Source organism: Sceloporus occidentalis, unplaced genomic scaffold (assembly GCF_023333645.1).
Source record: "Sceloporus occidentalis isolate IW3139 unplaced genomic scaffold, rSceOcc1.0.p SCAF_2, whole genome shotgun sequence".
Lineage (NCBI taxonomy): Eukaryota > Metazoa > Chordata > Lepidosauria > Squamata > Phrynosomatidae > Sceloporus > Sceloporus occidentalis.
Window position 1 is genome coordinate 169,805,301 of NW_028316982.1, and position 18,489 is coordinate 169,823,789.

Genomic DNA, 18,489 nt, shown 5'->3' on the forward strand with positions numbered 1-18,489 from the left:
AAACCTTCTCTGAATAAATCATGCCAAGAAAACCTTATGATAGGTTTGCCTTAAGATCACCATAAGTTGAAAACAATTTGAAGGAACACAACATGAAGATGATATTGACAAGTCATTCGTAGAGCAGATAATAAAAGAAACAAAGATTAAACAGCATGCCTGCTGGAGCAGAAAGGATGCAGCCTTGTGTCCAATTGTATACAATGAGGAAAAATAGGTGATAGAGAGGGCATTCCACAGCTGTGATGCTCCTGCAGACATGGCTCTTCCGAAGTAACCACCCAAAGCACAACTATAGGCAACAGCATCCAAAGAAGAAACTTCCAAAATTATCTTAGGAACTATTGATAACATACAAGTCTGTACTCTCATGCAGAACTAATTTAAAGCACGTGTTTTCTCCCTGGGACTGACTTGTCTTCTTGTATGTCTAGTTTCTTTTCACTTTGTTGATTAATTTTTTCTGGGGCGGGGGGGAATCCTTACCTGAGCTGGATCTCTGGAACGCTGGCTGGATCTCTGTATTAATAAATCCTGCTCTACATTGGGGGTTCTTTGCAACGAAGGCGACTCTGGGATGAGCTTTGTTGTTGTGGCTGTATAGAATTAATTATATTGGCAACATCTCTTTAATAAAAATGATCATAATTTAAACCAACGTTAGTACAGTTGTTATAAATATGTATAAAAATACTGAAACATTTATAAAGGAAGCCACTGATAGGACAAATAACACCATACAGGTTAAACAGATGGTTTTAGAGAAAAGGGGAGAACTTACTATAGCTGGTCTGAATCACAGGCTGCTTCCTCTTACCTACCCACCCCTTGTTAATCCTGCCTGCAGCTCTTTAGATTTCTGAGCAAATGCACTACTGATTCCATCTCAAAAGGATTCTCAGAGGCCACACTATTTGCTCCTACCCCCAAAGTGCTGAACTGAGAGCAATGGATGTTCATGTACAAATGTCCTCTTGTTGCTTCTAAGATGTTCTAGGATCAAAAAAGGGACAAGGCCAGGAAGAAAACTGCACGTACAGCGTTTTGCTTGCTGTTGTTACTGCACCCATTTTCATTGCTTTAAAGACAAGCCACTTTTAAAACTGAACAGAAGCATGGTCTCAATCTATCACACACACAAATCACACCACACACATGAGCAGGATGAACAATTTACTAATTTCCTACCCAAAGATAAGCAGCTATCATGAGAAGGGCCGATTGTACATACAGACCTTTTGCTGGTGTGGGGCTCCTCTTTGGTTGCATCTGCTCTGCAGAAATAATCTAGTTTGACACCACTTTAACTGCTATGCTTCATCCCATGGAATCCTGCGATTTGTAGTTTGTTGTGGCACCACAACTCTCTGGCAGAGAAGGCTAAATATCGAACAAAACTACAGTTCCTAGAATACCATAGCATTGAGCCAGGGCAGTTAAACTGATGTCAAACTGGATTATTTTTGCTGTGTGGATGCAGCCTTAGAAAGGAAAATATTCAGGATATCTGTAGGAACCTCCCAACTCATTCTATCTCCTTCTATGCAATGAACTAAAAAGATGCAGATTGTATATCCGCAACTGAACAAGCAGCTTTGCCCATTGTTAGTAACAGTAATAGTAACTAGCTGGCTGATCCTTGGTATGTTTTCTTGAGTATACATTTTAGGACTGCAATTTTACTATCCTTATTTAGCCTTGTTTTGTCTTCTTTGCTGTACAGTAGGTCTGTATATATCTAAGCTTTTTTATTGTTGTTGTTCTTTATATTCTTGCTCATACTGGAATATACAGTTCTAATTTCAAATTCTTTAAACAGTAACCAGAAACTCACTTGCTATTACAGGTAAAGATGGAGGAACAGATTTGTGTGAACCTTGCGAGGATACAGAAAGCGCCCGACTAGTGTTGAGAATCGACGCACTTAATTCAATTGTGCTAAAGTGCTGTTGAGAATCCATACCTGAGTTACTGTCCTTAAAAACAAAGTAGACAATAATAGCCAGTGTTATTTTGACAATTTAAAGCCTAAACAAATTATAAACAGTGGTTATAATTTAAAAAGGCTATAAACTCTGAACTAATATTGTTGGGAAGGAGACCTTTTTAAATACATGTATACATCAGTTGGCAAAATAGATGGGAAGAATAGAGGTAGGTTCCTACACCATAAAGAACAGTTCAATATGGTTCAACAAACATTTTATTCAAAATTAACTGTATGCACACGTGAAATGAAATAACCAGGTAAGGTTAAGAAAAACATTTTGAACCTTCAAGAGACCACCAGAAAACCTCTTCTAAAATACATCCAGGAATTACTTTTTATTTCACCAGGTTCCACTTTCCTTATTTCTTATAAGGGATAAATGTATAGATCAATGCAATTTTAAAAATATTTTTGTGCTGCCAGGCCTGTACAGACTGTTAAGGATTGGCTCCTAATGCTCTGTGGTGCTGGTTTTGAAATTTTTAAAGGGTCTGTATAAAGATTTTTATTTGTATTGTTTTAATGCAATGTAATATTTTAATTGTTTTTATATATAATTATTTAATTGTATATTGAATATTTTCATTTTACTTTTGTAGTGTATTTAATCGGTATTGTTTGTAAAATATTGTTATCTGCCTTGAATCCCATTATTGGCAGAATATAAATGATTACAACAACAACAATGATTTGTTGGGATGGCTTTTCGCTCTGTTTTGCTCTTCACATATGCTCATTAAACAAAGATGGAGGTAGCTGATGTTTACTTTACTTGTAGGTAGGCACACATAGTAATAGAACGGGATACAAGAGAATCCCATAGTTTCCCGGCTTAAGCTTTATCGCATCATTTACTTCACACATTCTGGTGCAAACCAATACCAAAAGTCTATTTTCCTGCAACACTCCATCCTCCTCCTCCCAGTGCTGACACTGCTAAAAAGTTACTGGCTAATCAGAGGACAAAGAGGAAAAGTGGGACTGGGCAGACATTACAACACTTTGCAGAAAGGAGCTTCTTTGTCAGCGGCCTTGTTTACTGAGGTATGCTTTTATTGCACTGTCTCAGTGCAATTTTCTGCACGCTTATTCAAAAATTCCTTTGTGTTCAAAAATGTATTCAGGGCTGTAGTTTTAATGACATACAGCAGCCTAGTGTAGTGATTTGAGTGTTGGACTATGGAGCTTATCGCATCGCGTTCCGAGAACATTTTTGGAACCCGATTGGAACGGAACACTTTCAACTTTACCGCACGGTTTTGTCCCCATCGGGTTCCCATCGGGTTCTACATACCCCTCAAAGTGTTCCATATGTGTTCCTCGGAGGGAACGGATTAGAAAGTGATCCAAGCTTGTGGAAACGTTTTTAAAACGGTCCAAGAAATGTCAGAGCGGTAATGTAATCCGTTCTTACTTCCGTTCCCATGTTCTGCCTTGTTGTGATTGGCTGAAAGGACTTCCCTTCCTGCATTCTGTTTCCCAAGCTCTAGCCTGGCCCTGGATGGGGCTCTTCGACTGCAGAGTCCTCCAAAGCTTGGCTGGAGCTTGAGAGAGGCTGTCTCCCCAGCTCTAGCCTGGCCCTGGATGGGGCTCTTCGACTGCAGAGTCCTCCAAAGCCTGGCTGGGACTTGAGAGAGGCTGTCTCCCCAGCTCTAGCCTGGCCCTGGATGGGGCTCCTTGACTGCAGAGTCCTCCAAAGCTTGGCTGGAGCTTGAGAGAGGCTGTCTCCCCAGCTCTAGCCTGGCCCTGGATGGGGCTCTTCGACTGCAGAGTCCTCCAAAGCCTGGCTGGGACTTGAGAGAGGCTGTCTCCCCAGCTCTAGCCTGGCCCTGGATGGGGCTCCTTGACTGCAGAGTCCTCCAAAGCTTGGCTGGAGCTTGAGAGAGGCTGTCTCCCCAGCTCTAGCCTGGCCCTGGATGGGGCTCCTCGGCTGCAGAGTCCTCCAAAGCCTGGCTGGAGCTTGAGAGAGGCTGTCTCCCCAGCTCTAGCCTGGCCCTGGACAAGGTTTAAAAATGTAGGACCTTCTTTTTAAAATTTCCTGACCAGGAATTTTTTTTTAAAAAAAAAGTCCTACATTTTAAAACATTGTCCTACATTTTTCCTAGTTTGGAGGTCCCCAGGGATGGCAACCCTATGTTTATGTATATGTATAACATTTATATATATATATATATATATATATGTGTGTGTGTGTGTGTGTGTGTGTGTGTGTGTGTGTGTGTCTAAAAGTATACATACAATATATATACAATATACATATTTTAAATATGTAATATATACAAAATATATATTATATATAATATAAATATATTACACACAATATATACATATATATGCATATTATATATATATATATATATATATATATATTTGTATATATAGATTGCGGACTATATGTGTGTATACATGTGTGTGTGTGTCTATATGTATCTTGTATATAAAAAGATTAGGTTGTGTTTGCACAAATATCTCCCTGTAAAAGCCTTTTGTTCCGTGTATGTGGTACTCATGAACAAGAATACACAGTTACAAATACGCATGTGCAAATATTGAAACGTTCTCATACTTATCACGCTTCCTATAAGGACAAATGCGGTAAATTGTGTTCCCGTTACGTTCTCGGAACGCTTTACATTTTTGAATGCGATAATATCCGTTCCCATAACGTTACATCTTGAAACGTTCTCGGAACAGAATAGAAACGTTTCAGGCACTGATGCGATAACCTTCTATGACTCAGGAGTCCAGGGTTTGATTTCCAGCTCAGCCATGAAACCCACTGGGTGACCCTGAGCAAGTCACATTCTCTCAGCCTCAGGGAAAGGCAATGGCAAATCAACTCGTTAGAAATGACTTGAAGGCAAACAACACAATCATGAAAAAAACCTACTTTTTATAGTTTTAAGCATGTAACTTAAGCATATTGCTCAATGTCACTGCCCCTAAGTATTCTTTAATTCTCCTTATGCATGCATGGCATACAGCAGACCATAAAGCACATAAAATGAGAGTTCAACTACAAGAGTTTGACCTAATTTATCTTGTCCTAATTTAAATCTCTTCTACGCTATACAGTCTTAACACTGATACCACTTTAACTCTTCTGCTGGCATCCTACAAATCCTTGGATTTGTAGTCTGGTGAAGCACTAGGGCTGCAACCACACAGTACAACTGATCTGGTTTGACACCACTTTAACTGGCATGGCTCAATGCTATGGAATTCTGGGAACTGTAGTTTGCTGTGGCTCCAGAGCTCTCTGACAGAGAAGGCCCACAAAATTACAACTCCCAGAATGTTATAGCATGGAGTCACGACAGTTAAAGTGGTATCAATTATTTCTGCAGAGTGGAAGCAGCCAAAAACTCCCAAGAAGAGAATTCTAAATACCTCATGGAACTACAAATCCCAGGATTCTGGAGCCAAGACAGTTGTAGTGGTATCAAAGTGCAATAACTGTGCAGTGCAAAACAGATTTTACTTAGAAAAGTTCACATATTTCAAATATGGATCATAAATGGGAATGGAGATCATTCCACCTTAACCATCCCAGTATAGTACAGCTTCCCAACAATATTTGCCATTCTTTGCTGGCTGACTGCTTTTCCAAGCAAGTATAAGCCTTTTAACAGCAGCGTAAATACCCTAAAGGCACCAGATCTGACCTGGGAAGATGGGAAAAGTCAACCCTGGTTAATATACTTGGATGGGAGACCACTAACAAATACCAGGAAGGAACTGGCAAAACCACCTCTGAATATTCCTACCTTTTGAAATTTATGGGATCACCTTAAGTCAACAGGTAATTTGAAGGCATGCGTGTGCACATGTGTGTGTGTGCACACACACACAATCCTTCTATCATCCACAGCCCCGGAAAGCAGGGGGAGAATTATGTGCAAGTGACCCTTCCTGAGCAAATACTTGCGCTGGCTGTTTTCATTAGGTTATGCCCGCAGTTCATTTCTCATTTATTAGAAATTACTGGGAGGGATTAGAAAAAAAAATCAAAGGTATCTCATGCAGCCAGACAAGATAGCAAAAGGAAAAGTGAAGAGGGAGGGATGAAAGGCCCCAAGTTTAGTTGGAGAGATGCAAGACTGCTCTGTATGAATTTACATTAGTTTGCAAACTGACAGAACAAGATTGTGGTAAATTTTCTTCTGCAAGGGTCAAACTTGACAATAAATGCATTTAACATGCATCTTTTTCACAGGCATCAGTATCAATGGGAGGGATTATAATTATCAGGTACTGAACAGCCTTTTCTTCCCTGCCACTTTCCAAAGGGGGGGAAATACTTCTCTCTATTTGCACTAAAAGGAAATTCTCCATTGGCACATCAGCAGAGGATGACATGGTTAAATTGCCTATCCCTTTCTGCTGTTATTCCAGTAATGATCAGCCTGCCCAGCTGATTATATTTGCATTTTTAAAAATCTGCAATTTTTAAAGAAATAAAAATCACATCTACTTTGGCTCTTCATCTCCATATTACTGAGCAACAGAAGTGTCAAATGAATTTCTGTAAAACACTCATAAAAGACTCCATTATTAACTTCACTAAGCACTAAGGATATAGATCAGAAGAGCTCATTGCTTAGATGCAGCTAAGGTATAATCGGTTTTAATAGGCAGGAAGCCATGCACTAAGGAATGAGCTCAGGCCAATCCCACAAGCACTTCAAAAGCAGTAATTCTTAATGCCTGGCTTATGGTGTGTTTGCCTTTCCTGGTCTGTTTCTTCCCAGAAGATTTCTTACCAAATGTACATTTTCTTTCACCTTTATATTCAACCATGAAATTATACTGAGATAACTGAATAGGTGGGAAGAGTTTGTTGTTGTTAGGTGTCATCAAGTTGACTTCTACTCATGGCAACCCTATGAATGAGACAGCTCCAAGACCCCCCTATCCTCAATCGTTCTGCTCAGGTCTTGCAGGTTCAGGCCTGTGATGTTCCTGATTGAGTCTAACCACCTGGTATGCAGTCTCCCTCTTTTTCTATAACCCACCTTTCCTAGGATTATTGTCTTTTCTAGCGAGTCCTGTCTTCTTGTGATGTGACTGAAGTACAACAGAGTTTGCATATCTATTACTTACCTTGACTGGTCCTTCTAAACTAACCTATAGCAGTTGTTCATGTGTCCATTTTCAACATCCTCCAAAAGACCATAGCTGAGATCCTGAATCAGGAGAGATGTCATAAAGTGCCACAAAGGTGGAACTGTGACATGTCTCCACTTCCTCCCCCCAAACAAACGCTTTAAGCCCACTCTCCACAAAGCAGAGAGACAGCAGAGAGAATCATCCAACCGTGTTTTTATAGCTGGACACACAGTTACAAAAATTCTCCAGAACCTCCCAGGTGCCCTGTAGAAGTCCCAGAGGATGAGGTCATTGCTATGTCTTGTGTCCAGCTATAGGAATATAGATGAACGATTTTCTGTTCTCCCCCCACCCACTCTCCATCAGCCACTAAATGGCTGCGTTGAGGGTTTAAGAGAAGCTTAAAAGGAAGGTTTAGGGAGGGAGAACTGGGTCACTGTGCCAAGTTAGGAGATCATTCCATTTTCTGCAATGACTTCAAAAGTGAGATATGCATGAGTAAGTTGCACTTACACCTTCATCAGTCACTAACAGGGAGCCAGCTCATATTGACGTAGCAGCTCCATGCACAACAAGGGACAAGCAAGGACACTCTCAGTTTGAGTCAGCCCAAGCATGCTTATCAGTTCTTGGACTGAACAAGGATGGACAAAGGGACAGCAACAACTGTGAGGAAGAGGCAATACAGAGCCGAAAAGGAAGTACGAGTCTTTACAAGTGGGACAATATCAGCAACCAACTCCTACTAAGTGGCATACATTTGACAGCAATCCAAACAGTTTTGAGCCCAGCAGTTGATGTTACCATCTGCCTCTTATTCCTTATTTAAAAGAATTATAGGAATATCACTAACCCATAGAACAAAATATCTATCCCTAATTTCATATGTCAGGATTCCACTACATCTTTCATTTCCAACATTTTATTCTGGAAAACAGAATATTATTCCTAGCCAAATCTTGCTCAGGAGTGGAATGTGCCAGATAAACACTGAATTCACATTTTATGACATATTATGGAAATATTTCATATTTGAACTTTAAAAGATAGAAAATTGGGAAGGGAGATCCTGAAAATTGTTATTTCATCATACCTTTAGTACTGAAGAGTTGATCTCTGAAGGTGTGTCATCCAAAATCAGATTTTGTCGCCTTTCCACTCGAACCTCTGCATAACTGATGAAACATTATTTTCTGTGGAGACCTATATACCATACCAATGGTTGATTCCATTTCAACATTAGAAAGAACCTCCCGATAATAAGAGCTATTCAACAGTAGAACATACTGCCTCAGAGTGTGGTGGAGTCCCCTTTCAGTGGTGTCACTGTTGGTGTCACCAATTGTGGCAAGTAATGGTGTCACCACCCACCAATTGACCTCCTCCTATACTACACCATACAGAATCCTAGGAATGTTTTTGTACTAATTTACTTATAAATTGTAATTCTCATATATCACTGAATGTAATGGTAATAGTTGTAACATAAACAACTACCAAAATTAAAATTATATCTTTAAACTACAATATCATACACATATAATAAATGTGTTTACATGTACATAGTTTCATGTGGTTAAAGTGAAAATTTGGTAAAATGTGATGTTTTGAAAAAAATGTTAAAATTTAATTGAAAAAAATAAAAATTTGAATATTTAATAAAAAAAACCACTGGGGCTTTTCCTCCCACTGAGCCTCACCCCACTCACACCATCTCTTCAGCATTTTAAAGAGATACAAATGAATGCCACAGCCCATTCTTGCCAAAATGCAGATGTCTGAGGAGCAGTAGTGTCATGCCTCCTAGGGTGTCACCTGGTGCGGTCTGAACCCCCTGCATCCCCTTGTGATGCCACTGCCTTCTTTTGAAGTTTTTAAACAGAGGATGGATCGTCATCTGTCAGGAGTGCTTTCATTGTGCCTTTCTGCTTGGCAAGGGATTGGACTGGCTGGCCCTGGTGGTCTCTTCCAACTCTATGATTCCATGATTCTGTAATTCATTCTACTATTCTGAAAGTATCATTAACTCTGATTTATTGTATGATTTACTCTGAATTACTCCACTGTTAAAATCTGTAGTTCATATAGTCCAAATAGATATGGTAGTGTAATAGACTTTACTTTATGTTTGGTTTCTGTGTATATGATTGTAGGTAAATTCCCCAGAAACAACTAGAACTTGGGAGCTGCTTTAAACTGGAGCTTGGATTACCTTTTGGCCTACAACATCCAAAATCCCCAGCCAGCATGGCCAAGCTCTACTTTGTATACTGTTCTTTACACAGTTATGAAATGTTAATTTGTACATGCAATAATAATAATAATAAAGATGTTTACAACTAGGTTTCTGGCCTAGGCATGTATATCAGACAAGAATGACTGGGTTTGTCTCCACATTCCAAGTGTACATTTAAATAAATAAATAAATAATTTTTAGCTATTTCACAGTGTGCAAAATAGCTATACCAGATGGGCATAAGATTATAGCCATAGCAATTATTTAGAGACCAATTAGCATGCCAATATGGTATTTTATTTGTAATAAATATATTGATTATATATACAATATATTTGTTTTAGAATGCTTATTTCTAAGCCAGACAAGATGTTGCTTCTAGCTACATTTCCTTTTTGCAATTAAGTTCACCAACAAAATTGCCTCAATCAACCTGCATCCCTATATAATGGATATATTCTATCATACCCAGTATGTGCAAAACACAAGTATATTCCGTTAGAATTAGATTAACCATTGTACTAAGTATGCTACTGAGTCAAATAAGACCTCTTCTCTAGTATAAATCTAATATTCAGGTCACAAATGCAAAAGAATGGAGGCTTTTAATGTAAGCACATGGAGACTTATCCATGTAGCAAACCATTTCTATTGTGTAGCTTCCATTTGGCTGTAGCAATGTTCACCACAGCAAGGTCAGGAGATTTTCAAATGGGGAAAAAAGGCAGAAGTAAAAGGCATATTCCCGGCAAAGTTGCGTGATTGCACTGAAGGTTTTGAAACATATCACACTTATCCAGGACTTAACCCATGAAGATCCAGGAATGCTCCAGCAATAAACCATTCATGGGGAAGTCCTGGGAATGGTTTGTTGTTGGAGCATTCCTGGATCTTCATGGGTTAAGTCTTGGATAAGTGTGATGTCATCTGAAAATCTTCAGTGCAATTGTGCGACTTTGCAAGGAGAATGCCGTGTTCTTTTTCGATTTCCCCCCATCTGATAATCTCCTCAGAGAGAAAGAGAACCAAGGTGCACTTAGCCAAATGATGATACGCTTTATCCAAAACTTGCAGCAGGAATGTCATGAATGCTTTCCTCTACAAAATGAAATTTAAAACTTTCAAGAACAGGTATACAGAACCTTCCTAGTCTTTCATTTAAACCATTCCAAATCTACCCAAAATTCAAAATGCAATTAGCAATTCCTTTTTCATGTGACAGGGAAATAAGCAACCATGACTTGCAGTTGTGTGCCCTTAACCCAAAGTTATGCATTCATGTTATGCACCAATGACCTTAGTTCCTCATACCTCAGTACTGTGTGAGTACATACGATGAATTCTGGCTTGGAATTCCACTGGTGGTAGGTGATATAGTAATGTGTTTGTAGCCAGATCCACTGTTGCCCTTTGGTCAGAAACCGGTAACAGCAAGACTTCCCTTTGCCAAACTGCATCACTATACGTGGGCAGAAAAAAGTATACGGTACTTTAAAAAAAAGTATACATAACATCATTCAAAAATAATTCTCTGTTGGAGGTTTGCCAGCATAGCCAAAATTTTCCTAAGGACACAAGCTTTATTTTCTTAATGCAGATAATTGAACATTCATATAAACAAGCACAGGTGACAGGGCATGTACAGCTGGAGTTTGCTTACACACAACCTTGCGTCATGTAAAAAACATATCAGAAATATTCATCAAGTACATTGGGGACTAGATGAGCATCATGGTTCTCATCCACTAGTCCGTCCCCATCACCAGCACATGCTCCTTGCTTGATTGCAACAATGAAGTGAAAAGTATACAGGTTGATGTTTGGCAGCACAGTTGAAGGCATCGTTTATTTAATGCTTAGGACATAAGTGTGCCTTAAATTTCCTTATTCATGCAGGAACTAACCACAGTAGCATGCTGAAAACAAAAAGGATTCTTTGCACCCCAAAATCCAAAGACTTTAAAAATGCTTTGACAACATTGTGTGAATTCAGTGGGATGTACATTAGCCCATATGTATGATAAAAGGCCCTTTCACGTGACAATTACTGCATTAATGATTCCACTTTGATTGTCATGGCCACCTTGTATGAAATCCTGGGATTTGCAGTTTGGTGAGGCACCGGTGTGGCATAGTTGTTTGCTGCTGTTATGGTCTACAATGAGTCCCAGTTTGGCAACTCCACCTTTACGATGCCACACTTCAGTTAGTCTGGTGAGGGGCTTATTTTGGTAATGAATCTTTGTAAGCCCCAATATGTAAGGGCCAGGCAGGGTGCATCTACACTGTAGAAATAATGTAATTTGATACCACTTTAAGAGCCAGTGCTTTGAACTTTGGACAACAACTCTGGAGACCAGGATTTAATTCCCACTAGGAGACTTTTGCCATGTTACATGCTCTCAGCCTCAGGGGAAGGCAATGGCAAAACTTCTCTGAAGAAATCTTACAAACAAACAAACCCCTAGGGATGCCATAAATCAGAAATGACTTGAAGGCGCACACAACAACAACAACAACAACAACAACAACAATAACAGGGAACAAGAGCTATTTGGCTGACAATTATAAGTACCTCTCCCTAAACTGCAAGTCCCAGGACTCCAAAGGATAAACCATGACAGTTAAAGAAGAATTAAAGGGCTATTACTGTAAAAGCACTTCAAGTGTATTCCATATATTTGGGGAAGTTTATTCCAATTTCACCTCTATTGACATTGCTCAGTCACAGCCTGGCAGCTAAAGATATGAAGCTGTTATTCTACCTTGGAAAGTTCAAAATAATTTTGATCAGTATAATTTAGCAGATTAATAGCAGAACCATGAATAACAGAACTGTTATTGACAATTAAACAATAAAGTAATCAATGCAAACATTATTTAAGTGGACATGGGAAGGGAGGTTGTAAAGAGGTTTGAGTTTCTTTTAATTCCATTCTTCAGTTTTAAGTCATAAAAAGTTCCGGAATATTACCAGATATTCATTTCATTTTGGAATTCATATCTATTTAAGTGTCAAGCAATAGCTCCAAATTAAAAAAAAAAAAAAAGCCAGAATTAGCTTGTATGACATTAGTAGTTAACCTCAACTGACTACTTTAAAATAACAGTTCTTGAAGCCTATGATATGGAGACTTAAGTCATAAAGAACTGATTAAATATTAACCTGAACTGAGTAAAGTGTCAGATTTGTCATATTACCAGTGCACACAGCACAAAGCTATATATGCTCTTTCAACATAAGAGCCATTAACTTCAATGGGATTTACTTCCAGGTAGGTGCTTATAGGGTTACAACTGTTATCTGGTCTTAAGCTTTTACTCCTTTCTCTGGCTACATCTGCAATGCAGAAATAATGCAGTTTGACACCACTTTAACTGCCATGGCTCAAAGCTGTGAAATTCTGGGATTTGTAGTTTTGAGAGATAGTCTTCTCTGTCAGAGCCACAACACACTACAGCTCCCAGAATTCCATAAGACTGAGCCACAGCAGTTAAAGTGGTGTCAAACCATTATTTCTTCATGTATATACAAACATTAGATTCCTGTGACAGTAGGAAATGTGATACTCACAGTGTTCATGGCATCGTGCTAAGAGCTGTAGGTCATCTACATGATAGTAATCATACCCAGATGTACCCAATACCTCAAAAGGCAAATATCCTATAATTTGTGGTGCTCTGTATCAAGAAAGAAATGCAAATGATTGTGTTCTGTGATTAAAATTTTTAGCAGCAGTGGTTAGTACCTCTATATCTTTCCACTCACACCTGAAAAGGCAGCCAGTAAATGTGTTACAGACAAATTGGGATTAGAGTTTGGAAAGTTACTTCTTGGAATCTAACTCCCCACTGTTATCCTTCTGAATGTACTAGGTAGGGTCAAGGATTCTAGAAATTAGAGTCCAAAAGATGAACTTTCCTGAGCTTCATCACCATGTGGAGCTGTCTCAAGAGCTGCTGCTAGTCAGCCAGTATATTACACAATACTGAACAATTTAGGCCAATGGTAGTTTCCTGTGTACTTTTCTGAAATGATGTTTGAAAGAGAATGGATATAAGCACTGCTGAAAGGAATTCCCAGGACTTCACCTTGTTCAATTGACTCCATTGGGAATGCTGGTGCCCTGAGCAGAAACATTTACCATGTCACCAAGGCTGTGAAGGAGCAGGAACAGTCTCTTTCTTAGACATACACAGGTGTTTGCCTCAGTCTTGCTTCAGGGCTAACAACATGTTCACAGGGGTAAAAGAGCCTCAAGTCATTTTTTAAGGAGAAGTCCCATTTCTAGAGAAGACAATTTAGAGAAGACAAGACAGCATGGGAAAGTACTACCTATTCCCTATCCACCACTTTTCTGCTTCAAATCACACGGTAGCTATTCCTGCCCTCTCCAGGGATCTAGGTACACAACATGTGACTTTGGAACCACATGAGAAGAAAAGCTACAGAGAATTCATACACTATCTGGAGCAGACATATGGTGAGCAAGTAATCATACACAGGTAGTAGCTAGTATTGTGTAGGTTTTGAACATTTGGAAGAAAGGCATCCTGCAAAGGAAAATCCACTTTTGACCCTTGAAAAAAAAACCCGGGAATATAATCCTAACAAAATTAAGCACTTCTAATCCTGTCAGTTTTACTGAGAACATTCCTCTTAAATCTCCCTCTCACTATGGGATTTTAAATGCTGAATTTGGCAGGGGGTTGCCCCATATATTTCCTCTACAGATGTAATGGCATTGGCAGCAATAAGATACAACACTGAATCATAAAAGTGAGAAGAAGATTGGAAATTTCTACTTCCATTCAGATTAAGTTTTATTAAATTATCATCCAATGGCAAACTGTGGTTAATCTTAATTATGGCCAGTGAAAGCAAGACAGTTTCATAGCTGTGGTGTGCATTTGATTTAGTGGCTGCCATTAACCATTTGTTGTTGTTGTTATTATTAATTACAGTCCAGTCAGGTTCCACTTATGGTGGCCCTATGAATGAGAGGCCTCCAACATCCTGTCATCAACAGCCTCATTCAGGTTCTGCAAATTCAGCACTGTGTGTTCCTTGATTGAGTCTATCCAAATGTAATGTGGTCCTCCTCTTTTCCTACTGTCTCCCACTTTACCAAACATTATAATCTTTTATAATGAGTTATGTCATCACATGATAACCAGTTTTATCATTTTGACTTCTAAGGAGAATTAAATCCATTTATTGGTCATTTTGGTGGTTCATAGTATCCTTAGAATTCTCCTCTAGCACCACAATTCATATAAGTGACACACTCATTTCTTTGAAAATGATTCATAATATTTAATGATCTACACAGCCAAGAGATTTGCAATAATCTATAAAGCATAGGCTGCCATTATCCCACATATTTTTGCAGAGTGATCTCTTTCTTGTCTGAACCCATTGTGGATATCTGGCACTTCTTGCTCTATATATATATAGTAAAAGTCTTTGTTGTAAAATTCTGAGCATCAGTTTACTTGCCTGAGAGATTATCCACCAAACAAAGTGACCATTAATCATAGTATGTCTCTATCTATCTATCTATCTATCTATCTATCTATCTATCTATCTATCTATCTATCTATCCATCCATCCATCTAATATGACAATTTTCTGCCAAATTGGATCCAAGGAGGCTCACAAAAGATGTCTGGAAAATTTAGCAAACTACAGTTACTTAGAAATCCCCAAAGAAGCAAAATCCTCCAAATGGCTTGTTTTTATTAATCTGATTAATTTATATCCTGTCTTTCTGCCAATACATGATCCAAGATGGCTTAAAAGCTAGGCTAAAACCAGTTGTTTTAAATAGGAGTACAATATGCCCAAAATGTGAACCTGAGATTTCAGAAGAAATGTAACCCCCACATATCCCTGTTCCCTGATGTGCCTTTTAGCAGAACAGGAAACTAATGCAAGTTACTTTTTGGCCTCTAGCTCCCACAATCCACTAGCCAGCATGGTCACATATACAGTGGATCCTTGTTATACGCTGGGGTTTGGTTCAGGATCCCCCATGGATAACAAAATCTGTGGATGCTGAAGTCCCATTAAATATAATGGCACAGCAAAATGGTGTCCCTTATAAAAAATGGAAAATCAAGGTTTGATATTTGAAATTTATACTTTTTTTGAACATTTTCAAACTGTGGATGCTTGAATCCGTGTATAAAAAAATCTGTGTATAAGACGGGCTGACTGTAGTTCGTGTGTATCGTTTAGCAATACTTTCTACAAACAGATATTGTTTCACTAAAATGTCCATTAGAATCTAACTACTTTGTTTGATCACAGTGCATAACAGCCTTTTGTTATGAAAACTGTATACTATCTATGCAAATATTTCTGGGCATCTCATATGCTTTGTATATCTTCAACAGGAATGAAAATGAATGTTAATAAACAAATGCTGGATTTAGTAAGAGTTGTAGGGATTTGATGCCATCACATCATTGTTTGGCCATCAAACACAGCACTGTTTTCAAAATCTGTTTCATGAAACATTAGCAAACAGTCAAGTAAAATTTCAAGTGCCGTCTTCTGTTTACCAACCTGTGATCCAGAAATAAAAATTTCCATTCCAAACTATGTCTTGAAGTAAATTCTTCTAAAGGTTCTTCAACCATGCACATTTCCTGTGTTAGAAATAAATTTGTTTAGTACAAGCAGTATCTATTAAATAGCTATACATCTATTCAGCCTGCTTTATTAGTTTTAACCGTCTCTATAATTGTTATTCTGGAAGATAAAGCAACAGTTTAGAATCTTAACAAGTTTGTATTCTGTATACAGCACAATTCGTTTAGAAAATTAAACAGTTATTGATAACATTACTGATACATTTTATGTTTAACAGAGCCCCATACAAAACTAATTGACATGTTACAAATACCAGATATTGCCAAAACCACTTCTTTCTTTGAATGATGTCCACTGCAGATGAAATTTTAAAAAATTAATTAACACAGAGATGGTTGTTTCTATGTTGAGCGTCCCTAGACTTGAACGTTTTGGGGCAAAGACATAGAGACTAATCATGAACATGATGAGCATTCCATACAATGCACTCCAAAATACTGCAATTGCAACTTTAATCACTCTCTGTGTGAAGGTTTTTTTTGAGAAACAGTATCTGGGACTAGATCAATATGCAATAGCTGTTGTTGTTGTTTTTTTCAACTTTAAAAAAACTGTTTAACAATGGCAGGTTGCATTGCAGACATGAGATGATCACAATTTGTTACTGTTTCAATTAATTTTGGGGGAAACTCCACATTTATTTGATTAAATATTAAATAATGGAAAGATTCAGTCTCAGAAAGATTTTGTTTCCTAACAAAATCTGCATTCTAACAATATGGGAGGGTGTCCATAACTTGAAAAATGACATCCATTAACCCATGGAGCCTCCTGCATGCCCATTGCTCCTTTTTGTATTTTCCCACATCTACAAATAGTCAGCATCATGTACAGTACATATAGTCTTTTGACATCATCGTAAACCAAAGTGACAAAAAACTCAATTATTCATATACTTTGCAAGCTACTGGTATTCTTCATTCAACCATATATACTGGTGGCACCTATTTCTTTGCTTTGTACATAGTCATGAATGGGGAAGACACTGACTGAAAGGACCGATATTGTTGCCAAGACTAAACAGACTCTAAGACATACACACTTGCCTTTAAAAACTGAGGTGTTGCCAGCCGAACAGTAGCAACAAAGCAGACTTGTTTTCCTAGTGGTGTTCTGTAACCTCTTGGAACAGCACCATCAAAGCCATTATAAGTGGATATAGGCACTAGATAAGAAAATTACAAGACAAAGAGTTGTGCCTCTTAGTGCATTTGCTCCCATTGTCTATTTTATACATATGAAATGCACTGATACTTGAAATACTTATTATCTGCATAAGATAATTAATTCATGATTAGGGAACGGCTGAACAAGATAGCAAATGGCTCAAGTCTTCAGTGTGGGTCACTTGTGAACAACAATAAAGTGGGTGAATGGGAGTAAAATGGCCAGGTAAGAATGAACAGTTGGAAAACCACACAAGTCATTAGTTTTCTGTCTGATCCTGGAGCCCAAATGGAAGGAGTGAAGCTGACAAGGAGGAATAGGAGAAAGGGGTTAGATAAAGTATGAGGCAGCGAAAGGGGTATGCAGCACTTCTATCCTGCTGTTACTTTTCCACCTGAAAATCTCCTTTTATTGTACAGCTGTTGTGTGTGACCCATGTTTAAAACAAATGTGTTGCTATTACATCTCGTTCTATCGCCAAAAAAGAAAAAGCAATACTAAAGTGGCTGTGAGGAAAGTAATGTTAAGCCTTCATCTGACCTCTAAAGCTCCCTGGAAATGGAAGGAACTTACCCGTGTGTGTGTGTGTGTGTGTGTGCGTGTGTGTGTGTACACACACACACATTTTAGTGATATTTCTGTTTGTATAAATACCACTTCGGGTGCAATCTCATACCTGCTTACCTAGCAGTAGGTTCCAATGAACCCAATGAGATTTATTTTCTATGCAAACATGTATAGAATTGGGGCATTATTTTCATGAAGCAGAGTTGTTATGCGCGAAAGAAGTTTCTAGGCTAGAGAAATAGACAACACATCTATATAAAAATAAAGTGGTCCTCTGACATAAATTCAGAATTATAGGAAAGTGAGACTGCATCTACACTGCAGAATTTGCAGTTTGACACCACTTTAACTGCCATGACACGATGCTATGAAATTCTGCAATTTGTAATTTTATGACATATGTAGCCTTTTCTATCAGAGACCTCTGGTACCATAACAAACTACAACCCCAGGATTCCATAGGATGGAGCCATGACAAATAAAGTGGTGTCAAGCTGTTTAATTCTGCAGTGTGGCAGCAGAAGGAAGAAGTGCACTCATTTATAAATTACAGGGCTAAAGTTATGTCAAATCCATAAAGTTTTGTATACTGTGAAACTAGGGTTTCTGACAAACCCAGCAAGGTTTTTTTTTTAATTGCTGAACGTGACCTATCTGGGACAATGCCAGCAATATTTGAAGCAAGAATCCCTAGAGAGTATTCAGTGAAATAGAGGGAAGATAATCTAAGTAGTAAAGCAGATGTAACAGCAGAGTGGTTTC

General features: G+C 38.5%; 1 protein-coding gene across 5 annotated transcripts in view; it reads right to left on the reverse strand.

Annotated features, from left to right (window-relative positions):
- Nucleotides 1–18,489, reverse strand: part of LOC149319300 (neuronal PAS domain-containing protein 2-like) — a 96,020-nt gene that overhangs the window by 17,807 nt on the left and 59,724 nt on the right. For 4 of the 5 annotated variants that reach the window (XM_089511424.1, XM_089511423.1, XM_089511425.1 and 1 more), the window contains exons 8-14: nt 17,040–17,158; nt 15,907–15,989; nt 12,910–13,016; nt 10,647–10,794; nt 8,193–8,274; nt 1,835–1,976; nt 487–596 (exon numbers count right to left, since the gene is read on the reverse strand). In XM_089511424.1, coding sequence (XP_089367550.1) covers nt 487–596; nt 1,835–1,976; nt 8,193–8,274; nt 10,647–10,794; nt 12,910–13,016; nt 15,907–15,989; nt 17,040–17,158 — 791 coding nt within the window. The remainder of the gene's footprint in view (nt 1–486; nt 597–1,834; nt 1,977–8,192; nt 8,275–10,646; nt 10,795–12,909; nt 13,017–15,906; nt 15,990–17,039; nt 17,159–18,489) is intronic. The other variant, XM_089511427.1, reaches the window with a different exon arrangement.